The following is a 14,566-nucleotide window of genomic DNA, read 5'->3' as shown; positions in this document are numbered from 1 at the left end:
TCTCACACTTAACCTACATTGACATTCTAAAAATAAACCATCACATCATTGAAATCTCAAAGCTGTAAGATAATGCATGATTAATTAAAAACAATTTGAGGGAAAAATTATTACATTTAACAGTAATCTGAACACTAAAGGGTTAAAGTGGGTGTGCTAGAAGATATAAGCAAGGATTTTGTCTTTGTGCTGAAGAAGATCAGTGTCGTGCCTTCACTGGCAAATGCTATTTTTGAGTTCTCTGTTCATGGAAGCTTCTAGCAGAGTGGTATCATACTTAGGAGTGCTAGAGGTGATGCAGCTATAGGAGGAAGAGTGTTGGGGGCATAACCAAATCTTGGGGCACATCAGAGTGTGCGATCTTGACAGGAAGAGATGATGTATTGATGAAACCCATAGACAGCTAACTTATCTGGGAGATTTTTATGTTAGGCTCAGTCAAATACTTTACTGATGACAAATGCAATGACATTTCTGTCTTATGTTGAACTTCTCGGGGGCAAAAGACCACTAATAAGACATCAAGAGCAAGCCCTTAGATGTGATTTTTATGAAAGCTGGACTGATGGAGACTGAGAAGAAAGGAAAACTTGAGATGGTTGTTAACTACTGTTTTGTGAAAATGATAGGCTTGTTGCAGACAGAATCAGAGAAGCTGTCCTTTTTGTAGGATGAGAGATAAACTGTAATTTGTTCCCATTGAATTAGTAAATTATTTCTCATTATGGATAAACAGGCACAGACATGGCTGTGTGATTAAGAAGCTCACCTTGTAACCACTGTACCTTGGGCGAGTGTCTCCTAATGTCTTGCAAGTAAATTTGGTTGACAGAGACGACTGTATGGAAACCTGTCATATATATTTGTGTTGCCCCTCCCACACACACTTTCCACCTCTTGATGAGTGTTGGTTTGTTTACATTCCATGTAATTTAACAGTTAAGCAAAAAAAAGAATGATAGAATAAGTATCAGATTTTTTTAGAAAATAAGTCCTGGGGGTCAGTTTGTTCAGCTAAACTTGTGGCTCTTGGTTCCAACTTCTTGTCCATGACAAAAACCACAGACTACAGCATACACATGATCACAAAAACACAAATTTCTCAACTTGCAATGTAAACACAGCAATGTTACTCAGCACTCTGCCTCAGGAAGGTCTCTGGTAGCTTTCACTGTGCACACAACCATGGGAACTTTTTGACTCTTTTTACCTGTTTCAGTCATTTGACTGCAGCCATGCTGGAGCACCGCCTTTAGTCGAGCAAATCGACCCCAGGACTTATTCTTTGTAAGCCTAGTACTTATTCTATCGGTCTCTTTTTGCCGAATCACTAAGTTACAGGGACGTAAACACACCAGCATCGGTTGTCAAGCAATGTTGGGGGAACAAACACAGACACACAAACATATACACACACATACATATATATATACACATATATATGACAGGCTTCTTTCGGTTTCCGTCTACCAAATCCACTCACAAGGCTTTGGTCAGCCCGAGGCTATAGTAGGAGACACTTGCCCAAGGTGCCACGCAGTGGGACTGAACCCGGAAGCATGTGGTTGGTAAGCAAGCTACTTACCACAAAGCCACTCTGGGAATTTTTTGATACCACCTCGTAAGCTAATCTAAGAAAAAATTGCTGAAAGGGTAACAAAAATAGAAACTAGTCATTGCTTAAAATTTACATTTTTACTGTTCTCTATTATTGTTTTTTCTTTTTCATTTCATTTAAAGACAACCATAAATTCTTTTACCATTGTATTTAATATCCATTGATAGAGAGGTGGCACGTAAAAAGCACCATTCGAGTGTAGTTGATGCCAGTGCCACCTGACTGGCACCCGTGCTGGTGGCACATAAAGTGCCCCATTCAAGCATGGCTGATGCCAGTGCCGCCTGATTGGCACGTAAAAAGCACCATTCGAGCGTGGCTGATGCCAGTGCCACCTGACTGGCATCCATGCCGGTGACACATGAAAAACACCATTCAAGCATGGCCAATGCCAGTGTCACATGACTGGCACCCATGCCAGTGGCACGTAAAAGCCACCCATTACACTCTTTGTCAAGTGGTTGGTGTTAGGAAGGGCATCCAGCTGTAGAAACCTTGCCAAATCAGATTGAAGCCTAGTGCAGCCTCCCAGACCTCCAGTTTTCAGTCAAACCGTCCAACCCATGCTAGCATGGAAAGCAGATGTTAAACAATGACGACGATGATGATGAGTGGATTTTGAAATTCTCTTTCTTTTCTTACTATTGTTTATTGGAATGTCATTTTGTAATGCATAGCTGGAAGTACTCACTCTACTCTTTTAAACATCTTTTCGTCTTGCAAAAACTTCTTACAAGTCCACCATTCGCCCCTGCATTGACTACTGTTGTCACATATGGGCAGGTGCCCCTGCGGATTGCTTAACTCTGTTGGACCACATTCAATACCGTATTTGTAATGCTATTGGTCCTGATCTTTCTTCTAAATTGGATTCACTCTCTTATCGTTGTCATGTGGCTTTCTTGTCTCTTTTCTATAAGCATTTTCATGGACATTGTTCAGCTGAGCTCTCTTCTCTGGTTTCTAGTTTAAGAACTTATCAGTGATCAATTAGACTTGCATCCATTTCTCATCAGTATACTGTGCAACCTCCCAAGTGTCGTAAAGCACTTTACAGTACCAGTTTCTTCCCTCACATCTCTGAACTTTGGAATTCCCTTCCACAGTCTTGTTTTCCTCTTCAATATAACCTCCTGTCCTTTAAGTCTAATGTACATCGTCACCTATTGACTTCTGTCTAGCGCCCATTTTATTCTAGTAGCTCTTACGTTTTCAGTGGTCTAAGGACCTTGTAACGAGTGAATGCTTAAAAAAATAAGAAGAAAAAAAAATAAAAAAACAGCCATATCCGGCCCAAAATATTCTACCTGTTTTACATTCAAATTGACTGGATCCAGCTTCTCACACCTAACCTACAACGCCATGCTAAAAATAAACAATCTCAACTTTGAAATTTTGAAGCTACATGATAATGCATGATTAATTTAAATCAACATGAATGATAAGCATTACACTTGACAAAATAATTTGAAAACTAAATGGTTAAGCATAACACTTTATTTTATGTTATTCCATTCTACTCAACTTGTAAAAATAAGTTGTACCCATATTTCAAAGAGCTGGCCTTGTCACATTCTATGTTACAATGGAATAAAACAGGAGCCACTAGATTTGAATAATAGAATCCATCCATTTTTATCCGTTTTAGTTATAAGAGTTAACTAATATTATGACATTTTCTTACAACCAGATGCCCTTCCTGTCACTTACCCTTACTTGTTTTTCAAGTTAAGTATCTCTTACATCACACATTTTCAAAGGCACGAAACCAGCAGACAATTTGTTGACATGAAAAATAGTACTTCGCCACTTGTAACTTATGGTTTTCACAGAAGTGCAAATGTAAACAGATGCACATGCACACACACACTCTCTCTCGCTCTCTCTCTCTCTCTCTCTCTCTCTCTCTCTCCCCCTCTCTCTCTCTCTTACACATGTACATCATCATCATCATCATTTAGTGTCTGCTTTCCATGCTGGCATAGGTTAGACTGTTTGACTGGAACTGGTAAGCTGGAGAGCTGCACTGAGTTCCAGTCTGGTTTGGCATGGTTTCTATGGCTGGATGCCCTTCCTAACACCAACTACTCTTAGAGTGTAATGGGTGCTTTATACATGCCACCAGCACGGGTGCCAGTTACATGACCTCGGCAACATCTTCGATTTCACTTGGCTTGATGAGTCATCTCAAGCACAGCATATCACCAAGGGTCTCGGTCACTTGTCATTGCGTCTGTGAGGTCCAATATTCGAAGATCATGCTTCACCACCTTATCCACCTCGTCCACATACAAGTTGATATGGCCTAAAATCAAAAACAAAAGCACATAAGATTGATATCTTTCATCTTGTTTAATTAATTGGACTGTGGCCATGCTGGGGTACCACCTTCAAGGATTTTAGCTGAACAAATCAAAACCCAGTACTTATTTTTTAAAGTTTAGTATTTATTTTGTCAGTCTCATTTGCCAAACCACTAAATTACAGGGATGTAAACAAACCAACACCAGTTGTCAAGTGGGGTAGGACAAAGAAAGGTACATGTACACGCTCATACCTACACATATACGACAGTCTTTCACATAGTTTCTGTCTACCAAATTCACTCACAAAGCATTGATTGACCCAGAGTTACAGAAGGTATTTGCCAAAGGTGCCATGCAATGAGACTGAACCCAAAACCATATGGTTGCAAAGCTTCTTAACCACACAGCCATGCCTGCACCTGTATGTTAATTTATTTATTCAATGTAGAGCAGTGGTTCCCAAAGTGGGTGGTATTGCTCCCCTGGGGTGGTGGAAAGTTCGAAGGGGGCGTTGAAGTGGGGTTATAATGGGGTAGCAATTCATGTAAAAATCAGGGCGATTCATGTAAAAACAACAAAATAATGGGTTCATTAGGTTAAGTTTTATTTGTGAAATATAGTTGCTTTGAATTTGCTTCAGAAACAGGTCTATGTTTGTGATGGTTAGTTGGGATGGAGGTGTTAGGAATGGGGCCTGGGTGTCAAGGGGGCAGCAGCCCAAAAAAGTTTGGGAACCACTGATGTAGAACTTCAGAAAACCTAGGCAATGGATTAGTGGACCCATGAAAACATTGGACCTTGCAGTGTGTGTTCTGCGATCAAATCCTACCATAGCCTGCTTAGGTGGTAGGCTTGATCCATTGCCCAGTTTAACGCAACCACCTGGCATCTTGGATGCATGTTTAACAGAGCCCACTGTATTGCAAACATTTGGATCAGTTTGAAGATACTTTCCTCCTTCTCTCCCTCTCCCTCTCCCCAGTCTCAGAGACTCTGTAAAATCCTGGACACTGTCTTTCTTCCTGGCTGAAATAATTTAAATAAAATATGGGAAACAACTCAGACATGTTTCAGACATATTACACCTCTTCAACAATGCATAGACTTTGCCAGAGTAGTGACAAAAAATTCACTTAGTAATTGTAAAACATTGTTCCTTATATAAATGTGGAATATTATGGGGGCATGGAAATTAGCATTTTTCTTTTCTTTCTTTTTTACAATCACTAAGAAAAATTACTTAGGAATATCTCCAAAAAAAAACAATAGTTAAGGTAATATTAACACATTTAATGCAAGGAGCATCAAGTGCAATTTGCTAATCTGTCTATTAATTGTACTCATTCCACCACTGAAATAGTAAAATCTTAGCCATTGTTTTCTGCTTTTTCTGGCATCACTGAATAGATTAAACCAAATACATTAGTCCTTGCCAATTACACTATCTCACACTCACTGCATACATTAATGTATGTCAGAGTTTGGTTAATATCAACATTCCATGGTAGCACAGCTTGGTAATTTAGGTGTCATTTAATTAAATATTTTTGTTGCTAACTAGGTCATAACTGCTGTGTCGCTTTGGGATGGTTTGAGGGGAAATTGATTTTATAAATAAATCATATTTTAGAGATTCTATGTTAAATCTAATTCATTTAATTTTGATGTCTTCCAAAAATAAATTCTATATACATTTTTAACTTCTACTTCTGATAACAACATCATTTATATTCATACTTTTTTTTTTTTCCATATTGGCATTAATTGTTTGGGTCTGTTCAAGTATATCATCTTGGCACTTTTTGCAGTCACTAGCAATCATGGGTTCAGTCCCATTGTGTGGCGCCTTGGGTAGGTGTCTTCTACTATAGCCCCATGCTAACCAAAACTTTGTGAGTGGATTCAGTAGACAGACACTGAAAAAAGCCCATTGTGTGTGTGTGTGTGTGTTTGTGTCTCCTTGTCTTGACATCACATGATTGTTGTAAATGGCTGTCAGTCATTTCCAATATTCTGTGAAAACATGCTGGCCATGGGGAAATATTTTGCCTTACTTGGAAATATGTGAAGTTTGACAATAGGAAGAACATCCAGCTGTAGAAAACCCTCCACAATAAACTCAGTCTAACCCATGCAAGCATGGAAAAATAGTAGTTAAAATGATGATGATGATCATCATCATCATAAAGGTCGGTGTCCTGAGATCAGTCTTCACTACTTCTTCCCATATTTGTGTAAAGTGCAACTATTCTTGGAATGTTTACTTCTTCAGTTTAGAAATTATTTTGATTAGTAAAACCCAACAAAAAGTGGGCAGGGAACTTGTCATGAGGAGTAGAAAATTTAATGTTATTTTGATTGTTGATTTCCGTTACAAAAAAAACAAAAAAAATTAATAGATTTTATTCGTAACACTTTTTAAATTTATTTTTGCAGCTTTTAAATTGGAGAAACACGAAGTTTATAGAAGAAAGTTTCTACAATGAATTTTATGCTGATGGCATTAAAAAGAGTAATAAGAGAAAGAAAAAGCCAGCATCAGGATTTTATTTAAGCAACAAAACTGAGAGTTTGCCTCTATCTGAATTAAAATCCAACTACAGTCTTTCAGTGTATGTGGAGCCTTTCAACAATAGCTTAATTGATATATCCAACTTTAGCCAATATTCCTCAAATGTATTTATTCCCAAAGACTATAAATGTATATTTCCTTCGCAGCTTTCATCGGCTGAACAAATGGTGTCGCCGACTAAAAATAATTTTGTGCAATCATTGCCTAGCTCTAAAACTTCTTACCTAATGATGGCTTTTCCATTTTCTAACACACCGAAACAAACTATGGCATTGAATAAAGGAAGTTGTCTCTGTCCTTTAAAGCCAGCAATTGATAATGCAGTAGTTAACTCTTCAGTTGACCTCTTCACCAGAAGTCCAAGCAATGCAAATAAGACACCCCCCAAAAAACAAAATACTGGTGGACCATCTGAGGAACAGTTGATTTTAATGAAAGAAAAATTAATAACAATTGTAAGTATTTGCCTGGCTGCAAAACTTTACTGAATTCTTATGATGTTTTCTCTCTCATCAGTTCTGTTTTCTACAATAGTAAAGTGGCAATTTTGTGTGTGTGTTCCCTTGTCTTGACATCTTGTAATGATTGTAAACAAATATCCTTGTCATCATACAAGTAAGTTTGTTAACCCCATAACATTGGTTGACATAAATTTATGTGCACTGTGTACTCATTTTGTATCAGATGATGAAAATATACATAGCCCTATCTGCTGTGGTTTTGTACTTGTTTGTATATCTGCTATCACACACGGAATCGATAATAGAGGTCACTGTGCAAATTTCAAGGAATCTGATAGGTTTGTTAGATTCTTCATGTAAATATTTTCAACTCGGTTCGAGACTTCATCACCATAATAGTATAAAAGCAGCAGTTTTGGTGGTTACACCACCATTTCCACTATGGCTTCCTATCAAATTCGTATGTGTTCAGCAAATTCTTCTGGTTCTTCGCAGAATTTACAGTCGCATCCAGCTACACCAATGGTGACAGCTTACATAAATAAACAGTACATGCTTTAAAGCGGTTGACATAAATATACGCATGAACCGTTGTCGTACACTAATTGTTGATCTCATTCAAGATGATTACTATCAGTGTAACCTAGTTGCCTGATAAAAAAAACCGTCATCATGGGGTTAATTTCCAGTCTTTCATGCAAAACATACCTGGCCATGGGAAAATATTATCTTGCTTGGGAACCGGTGAGGGTTGACAACAGGAAGGGCATCCAGCTGTAAAATAAGTCTGCCTCAACAAATCTCATCTGACCCATGCCAGTATGAAAAGTGGATAGTAAATGATGATGAATGTTTGGGGTAACCACAGTTCCACTCAGTGTGATTGATGTTAAAACTCTATAATTGTGAGGTAGATTTGTTAATCATGCAGCCATATTACACTCAATTGACTTAATTCTGCTTTGCAAAGCAATTAATTAATTCACTACTTGTAATTTACTGTTTTACATCTGTCATTATAGTGTTACATATTCCCAAACTGGCCTTTTATGGGATGGTTCTGCAAATAATGATAATCTCAAGGTGATTTCTACAAGTATTTTTAGAATTAAATGTACACAATAAAAAAAAAAAATTATTTGTAATTATTGTTAAACTGTTTTGCATTATTTCTCCTTTTAGTGGGAAAATATTTGTAATGTCAATAGTTTTTATTTCATTCATATCATCAATGTCATCATAAGTTCACTTTCCATGCTGGCATAGGTTGGACGGTTTGACAAGATCCAATGGCCACAGGGCTGCTCCAACGTTAGTTTTGACATACTTTCTACGGCTGGATGTCCTCCTTAATGCCAACCACTTTACAGTGTGTACTGGGTGCTTTTTTCATGGCACTAGTGATGTTGCAAAGTAACATACAATAATATAAACTGATTAAAGTCCTTTGGAGTGTATTTGAGAAGGGAAGGTAGCTTTATGTCAGGTGTTGAGAGGCTGGAGTAGAATAGTGGGAGAAGCACACATGTCTTGCTATCAGGAAAATATGTAGTTACCCTTGATTATGTAAGGATGGGAGTGACTGGGAAGAAGATAAAGATGGGGGTGACAAAATGCCAAATAGAGCTCTCCAGTACAAGGAGGTAAGTATAAGAGAAAAATACAGACAATGGATCAGGAGGGAGAGGGGGTTAATTTCATAAGTGTCTAAGAGGAGAATAACAGATGTGGGTAGAGATGAATGTAATTCTGTGGTAAACAAGGGCAGAGGTGGTGTTGCTCGGAAAGATATATATATATAGATAGAACATATCACTGTAAAAAGAAATGCCCAAAAGCCAGATCAACCGAGTCATGCAGGATTCTGGAAGGGTGTAGAATAGTGTGTGTGTGATTGTAAGGTTAAGGTATCAATAAGACATCAGTTCAAACCCAGGTAAATATTCAGCCTTTATGTTATACTTCTATCTGTTCTAGTTCAGTGCTCCACAACCAGTATGCTGCAGTACACTGGTGTTCCACAAGATGATGCTAGGTGTGTCACAGTGTAACCTCAATATAATTTTTTTCTTTATACTGTTAGTTATATTTTTAGTTCTGGCGTGCAGCCGAATTTTGAAAATAATATAAATGTACTGCAAATGGAAAAAGGTTGCAAAGCACTGTTCTAGTTGACTGACAAAATGAGCAAAAATAGTTTTACTTCCTACGCTGTGGTTGAGTGATTAACCATAGAAAGGGCATCTGGCTATAAAAAGACTAGCTTCAGAAAATTATGTCATCCCATCCATGGAAGCCTTGGAAAATAGATGTAAATCAGATACATAAAAGCACAGACGTGGGTGTGTGGTTAAGAAGTTAAGTTCCACTATGTACAGCTATGTGCATATATCATCTTCTACAGCCCTGAGCTGATCGAGTTGTGCATGTATGTGTATGTATTATCCTCTTCCTCCTCGTCCTCTTCATTTAAAATCCGTTTTCTATGCAGGCTTGGGTTGGACGGTTTGACTGGAGCTACTACCAACTCCATTGTCTGTTCTGGCATGATTTCTACAGCTGGATGCCCTTCTTAATGCCAACCACTTTACAGAGTGTGCTGGGTGCTTTTTATGTGGCACCAGCACCAATGCTTTTGATGTAGTACCAGCAACAAGCATATGTTTCTAAATCTATAATATCACCTACTATGTCTATATATAGATATAATGTGTGTGTTTGTGTTACTTTTTTTATTGACATCACACAAGGAGTTTTAATCACTAATCTTCCATAAAAGCATGTCTGGCCATGAGGAAATACTACTTTGTTTGGAAACAGGAAAGGCCATAGAAAATCTACCTCAGTGAACTGTCTGATCCATGCAAGCATGGAAAAGTAGGCATTAAAATGATGACTGTGTGTGTATGTAAAAAGACAAAATTTTCCATAATATTGAGAGAGAAAAAAAAAATTTTTTTTTTTTTTTTTAAGAAACAATAGAAATTAACATTTTATTTCTGATGAAATATTCATTGAGCAAGGTTTGGTTATCAGGGTTCTTTTTTTATTTTATTTTTCCACTACTCTTAAATACAAACTTGGGTTCTACCAATGATCATGCTTGTTATTGAATATAACTATTAATCTGAGATCTTTTCTGCTTTTTTTTTGTTTTTTCTTTGCTTTCTTTCATTATCACCAGTCAGTACATCACCTCATTCTCTGCAATACATGGTGATTTTTGATAAGTTTGTATGGCAAGGGAGTGGAGATGGGAGATCTGATGTTTCCATCATCTGAGAGAGAGAGAGAGAGAAAATTTCACTTCTGAGTGATAATCCTTAAATGTCAGATTCCTCTTATTTCTGCAGCATAAAAAAAAAAATCAGTAATTTTTGCAGCCACACAGAGGAGCACCAAATTCTTTAGATTCTGTGTGGGGTTAGGTTTTTTTTTTTTTCTTTTTCTTTCTTTTTGTACTACTAAAAATGTGAAAGCACATGGTTTAGTAGTGGTTAAGATGTTGCAATCACAATCATAAGGTCATAGTTTTGATTCCAAGACCAAGGCAGTCCAGTCTACTCTGCTGCAGTCAATAAATTCTAGCAATAACTGGAAATTTAACTCTGCAACAACAGATTGGTGCTTCCCTCATTTATATGCTGTGAAAATCAGGTTAAACTCTGGCTTCATGAGTCCTTCAGCTTATGATAGGTCTAAGTAAATCACCAGTTGTACACATACATATATTGTATAATTGAGCTGTTGGGTAAATGCCTAATGGCTGTTAAAAATGCTTTTTTTTTTTGTAGTTCACTGGAAAACAAAAACGGTGATGACCCCCTTATTATTGTCAACGCAGCAAGCTAATAGATTTGTTACCACGACAAACAAAATGCTGAACAGCATTTCTATTTTCTTTACTTCCTGAGATCAAATTCCACAGAGACTGACTTTGCCGTTCATCCTATTGGGGTCATCATCATCAATTAACATCCGTTGTCCATGCTGCTATGGAGTGGACAGTTTTACAAAGGCTGGAAAGCTGCACTAGACTCCAGCATGGTTTTCTACAGCTGGATGCCCTTCCTAAGGCCAACCACTCCAAGAATGTAATGGGTGCTTTTACATGACACCGGTATCCACCTCAACTGTGATATCACTTGGCTTGATGGGTCTTCTTCTCAAGCACAACATAATGCCAAAGGTCTCAGTCATTCAACATTGCCCCCCGTGAGGCCCAACACTTGAAAGGTGCTTTCCCCATGCCACATCGATGAAATTTACTAGCCCCCACCCCTAAAATTGCTGGTGTTGTGCCTATAGATGGAAGGATTATTATTATTATTATTATTAACCCTTTAGCATTTAACCTGGCCATGTCTGGCCCAAATATGCTATCTGTTTTATGTTCTAACTAACCAGATCCAACCTATCACATACTCTTCAATGCTATTCTAAAAATATACAATTACATCATCAGAATTTCAAAGCTACAAAATAATCCACAAATAATTAAAAACAATGTGAATGAAAAGACATTACATTTGAAAGAAGAATTTGAATGCTAAAAGGTTGAGGTGGTAAGCTGGCAGAACTATTAGTATATCAAGCAAAATGCTTTGAGTATTTTGTCTGTCTTCACATTCTGAGTTCAAATTCCACTGAGGTTGACTTTGCCTTTCATCCTTTTGGAGTCAATAAACTAAGTCCAAGTTGATCACTGGGTCAATATAATTGACTTACCCCTCCCCCAATATTGCTGGCCTTGTGCCAAAATTTAAAATCATTATTATTATTCCTTTCTAACACAGTGTAGGTAAAAGTGCACCGGAGTCTTTAGTCATCTGTCAAGTCACAACAAGAACCTCAGACAGATAATACTTCCCTTAAGATGTGTGCTGTACCCAATTAAGCTGCTTTTTGCAAGACATCAATCTTGCATGGGATTTCCAGTTGCCTTAAGAAGTCTTGAAGTTTCAATGGGACTGAGGGAGAGAGCCAGTTGATTAGATCAATCCCAGTACACAACTGGTACTTAATTTATGAACCCCGAAAGAATGAAAGGCAAAGTTGACCTCGGCAGAATTTGAACTCAGAATGTAAAGACAGACGAAATACCGCTAAGCATTTCGTCCGGCACACTAACTTTTCTGCTAGCTCGCTGCTTTTTTACTGTACAATATTGAAAATTTACGAGAGTTATTGTTATAAACTGTTTTGTTTTTAATCAATGAAAAATACTTGCCTTGCCAACTAGCTTTTTCAAGGTTTTAAGCCATTCATAGTGGTATTACAATAGTCTTAATTTGAATTTCAGCTACATGTTACTGAATGAACAATAACAACACGTAATAAACCAACTGACCAACCAACCTCTCTTTATATGGATTACATGATTGTTCTGGAACTAGGGATCAAACTTGGATGCCAGTTGGCAGAATTTCAGATCCAGTTGGTAAAATAATGATTCCAAGCTCAGAACCTCGAGCTGATGAAGAAAGGAGAGAATTTCAACAGAATCATGTCCAATACTTCCAAGATGAGGAAACAGTTTGCAAAGTTATCATTATTAATCTAATTAGGTCCGAACACTCTAAGCTATTGAGTACCCTTGTGTAACTAAATTGTCTTTTAATTTCCAGGTACCACAATTTTTCAAGAAACCACATGATTATCGAATCTATCATCCAGATGTGGTATTTGTCAATAACTTCTGGGGAAGGAAAATCACCCGCAAGTAAGTTGACTGCTTTACACACACGCATGTTCTAAAATGTTTAAAAACTCTTAGCTAACACATTTCTCTTCTTCACCCAAAGATAAGGATCTCTTGACTAGAACCTTGGTCTGTTTGTTATAAGAACTTATACTGACTCTGTATTGTTATTGTAAAACATCTGGGGTTTATATACCTTGTTATCATGCATGCACAAACACTCTCTCTCTCTCTCTCTCTCTTTCTCTCTCTCTCTCTCTCTCTCTCTCTCTCTCTGCTGGACATCATCATCATCATCATCATCATCGTTTAACGTCCGCTTTCCATGCTAGCATGGGTTGGACGATTTGACTGAGGACTGGTGAAACCGGATGGCAACACCAGGCTCCAGTCTGATTTGGCAGAGTTTCTACAGCTGGATGCCCTTCCTAACGCCAACCACTCAGAGAGTGTAGTGGGTGCTTTTACGTGTCACCCGCACGAAAACGGCCACGCTCGAAATGGTGTCTTTTATGTGCCACCCGCACAAGCCAGTCCAGGGGCACTGGCAACGATCTCGCTCGAAAATCCTACAGGAGCCAGTCAGGCGGTACTGGCAACGGCCACGCTCAAAATGGTGCATCTCATGTGCCACCCGCACAAGAACCAGTCCAGGGGCACTGGCAACGATCTTACTTGGCTTGCCGGGTCTTCTCACGCACAGCCCATTTCCAAAGGTCTCGGTCCGTAGTCATCACCTCGGTGAGGCCCAATGTACGAAGGTCTTGCCTCACCACCTCAGCCCAGGTCTTCCTGGGCCTACCTCTTCCACGGGTTCCCTCAACTGTTAGGGTGTGGCACTTTTTCACGCAGCTATCCTCCTCCATTCTCACCACATGTCCATACCAGCGCAATCGTCTCTCTTGCACGCCACAACTGATGCTTCTAATGTTCAGCTTTTCTCTCAAGATACTTACACTCTGACGGGTATTCACATTGACATTACACATCCAACGGAGCATACTGGCTTCATTCCTTGCGAGCTTACGTATGTCCTCAGCAGTTACAGCCCATGTTTCACTGCCATGTAGCATGGTTGTTCGTACGCATGCGTCATACAGTCTGCCTTTTACTCTGAGTGAGAGTCCCTTTGTCGCCAGCAGGGGTAAGAGCTCTCTAAACTTTGCCCAGGCTATTCTTATTCTAGCAGCTACACTTTCAGCGCACCCACCCCCACTACTAACTTGGTCGCCCAGATAGCGGAAGCTATCGACTACCTCTAGTTTTTCACCCTGGAATGAGATAGAAGTTGTTTCCTGTTTGTTTGCAGTCTTTATTGCACCTGAACATCTGCCACAAACATAAACTAACTTGCTAGTTAACCTGCCTTTGATGTTGCTGCACCTCTTATGTGTCCATAGCTTGCACCGGGTACATCTTATAGAGTTACTACCTACTCCTTTTCTACATACTGAGCAGGGCCATCTACCTGAAGGGGTTTGTGTTTTATCTACCTTCCTACTTATTAGGATTTTGGTTTTAGCTAGGTTGACTCTAAGGCCCTTCAATTCTAGACCTTGCTTCCACACCTGAAACTTCTCCTCTAGTTCTGATAGTGACTCCGCAATTAGGGCAAGGTCATCAGCATAGAGGAGCTCCCAGGGGCAACCTGTCTTGAACTCCTCTGTGATTGCCTGGAGGACTATGGTAAATAATAGGGGGCTGAGGACGGAACCTTGGTGGACCCCTACCTCTACCCGGAATTCATTGCTGTACTCATTTCCAACCCTCACCTTACTGGCCGCATCTCTGTACATGGCTCGCACAGCTCTCACTAGCCATTCTTCTATCCCAAGTTTCCTCATTGACCACCAGATAAGGGATCGGGGGACCCTGTCAAAGGCTTTCTCCATGTCAACGAAAGCCAGG

At 39.0% G+C, this 14,566-nt stretch overlaps 1 protein-coding gene across 1 annotated transcript in view; it reads left to right on the top strand.

Annotated features, from left to right (window-relative positions):
• LOC106871490 (uncharacterized) overlaps positions 1-14,566 on the top strand; it is a 61,184-nt gene that overhangs the window by 14,706 nt on the left and 31,912 nt on the right. The window contains exons 2-3 of the mRNA XM_052971006.2: positions 6,361-6,951; positions 12,585-12,679. Of these exons, the coding sequence (XP_052826966.1) occupies positions 6,361-6,951; positions 12,585-12,679 (686 nt within the window). The remainder of the gene's footprint in view (positions 1-6,360; positions 6,952-12,584; positions 12,680-14,566) is intronic.

This window comes from Octopus bimaculoides, chromosome 1 (genome assembly GCF_046866305.1).
Source record: "Octopus bimaculoides isolate indiv1 chromosome 1, ASM4686630v1, whole genome shotgun sequence".
Lineage (NCBI taxonomy): Eukaryota > Metazoa > Mollusca > Cephalopoda > Octopoda > Octopodidae > Octopus > Octopus bimaculoides.
This window is presented reverse-complemented; position numbering and strand designations above follow the sequence as displayed.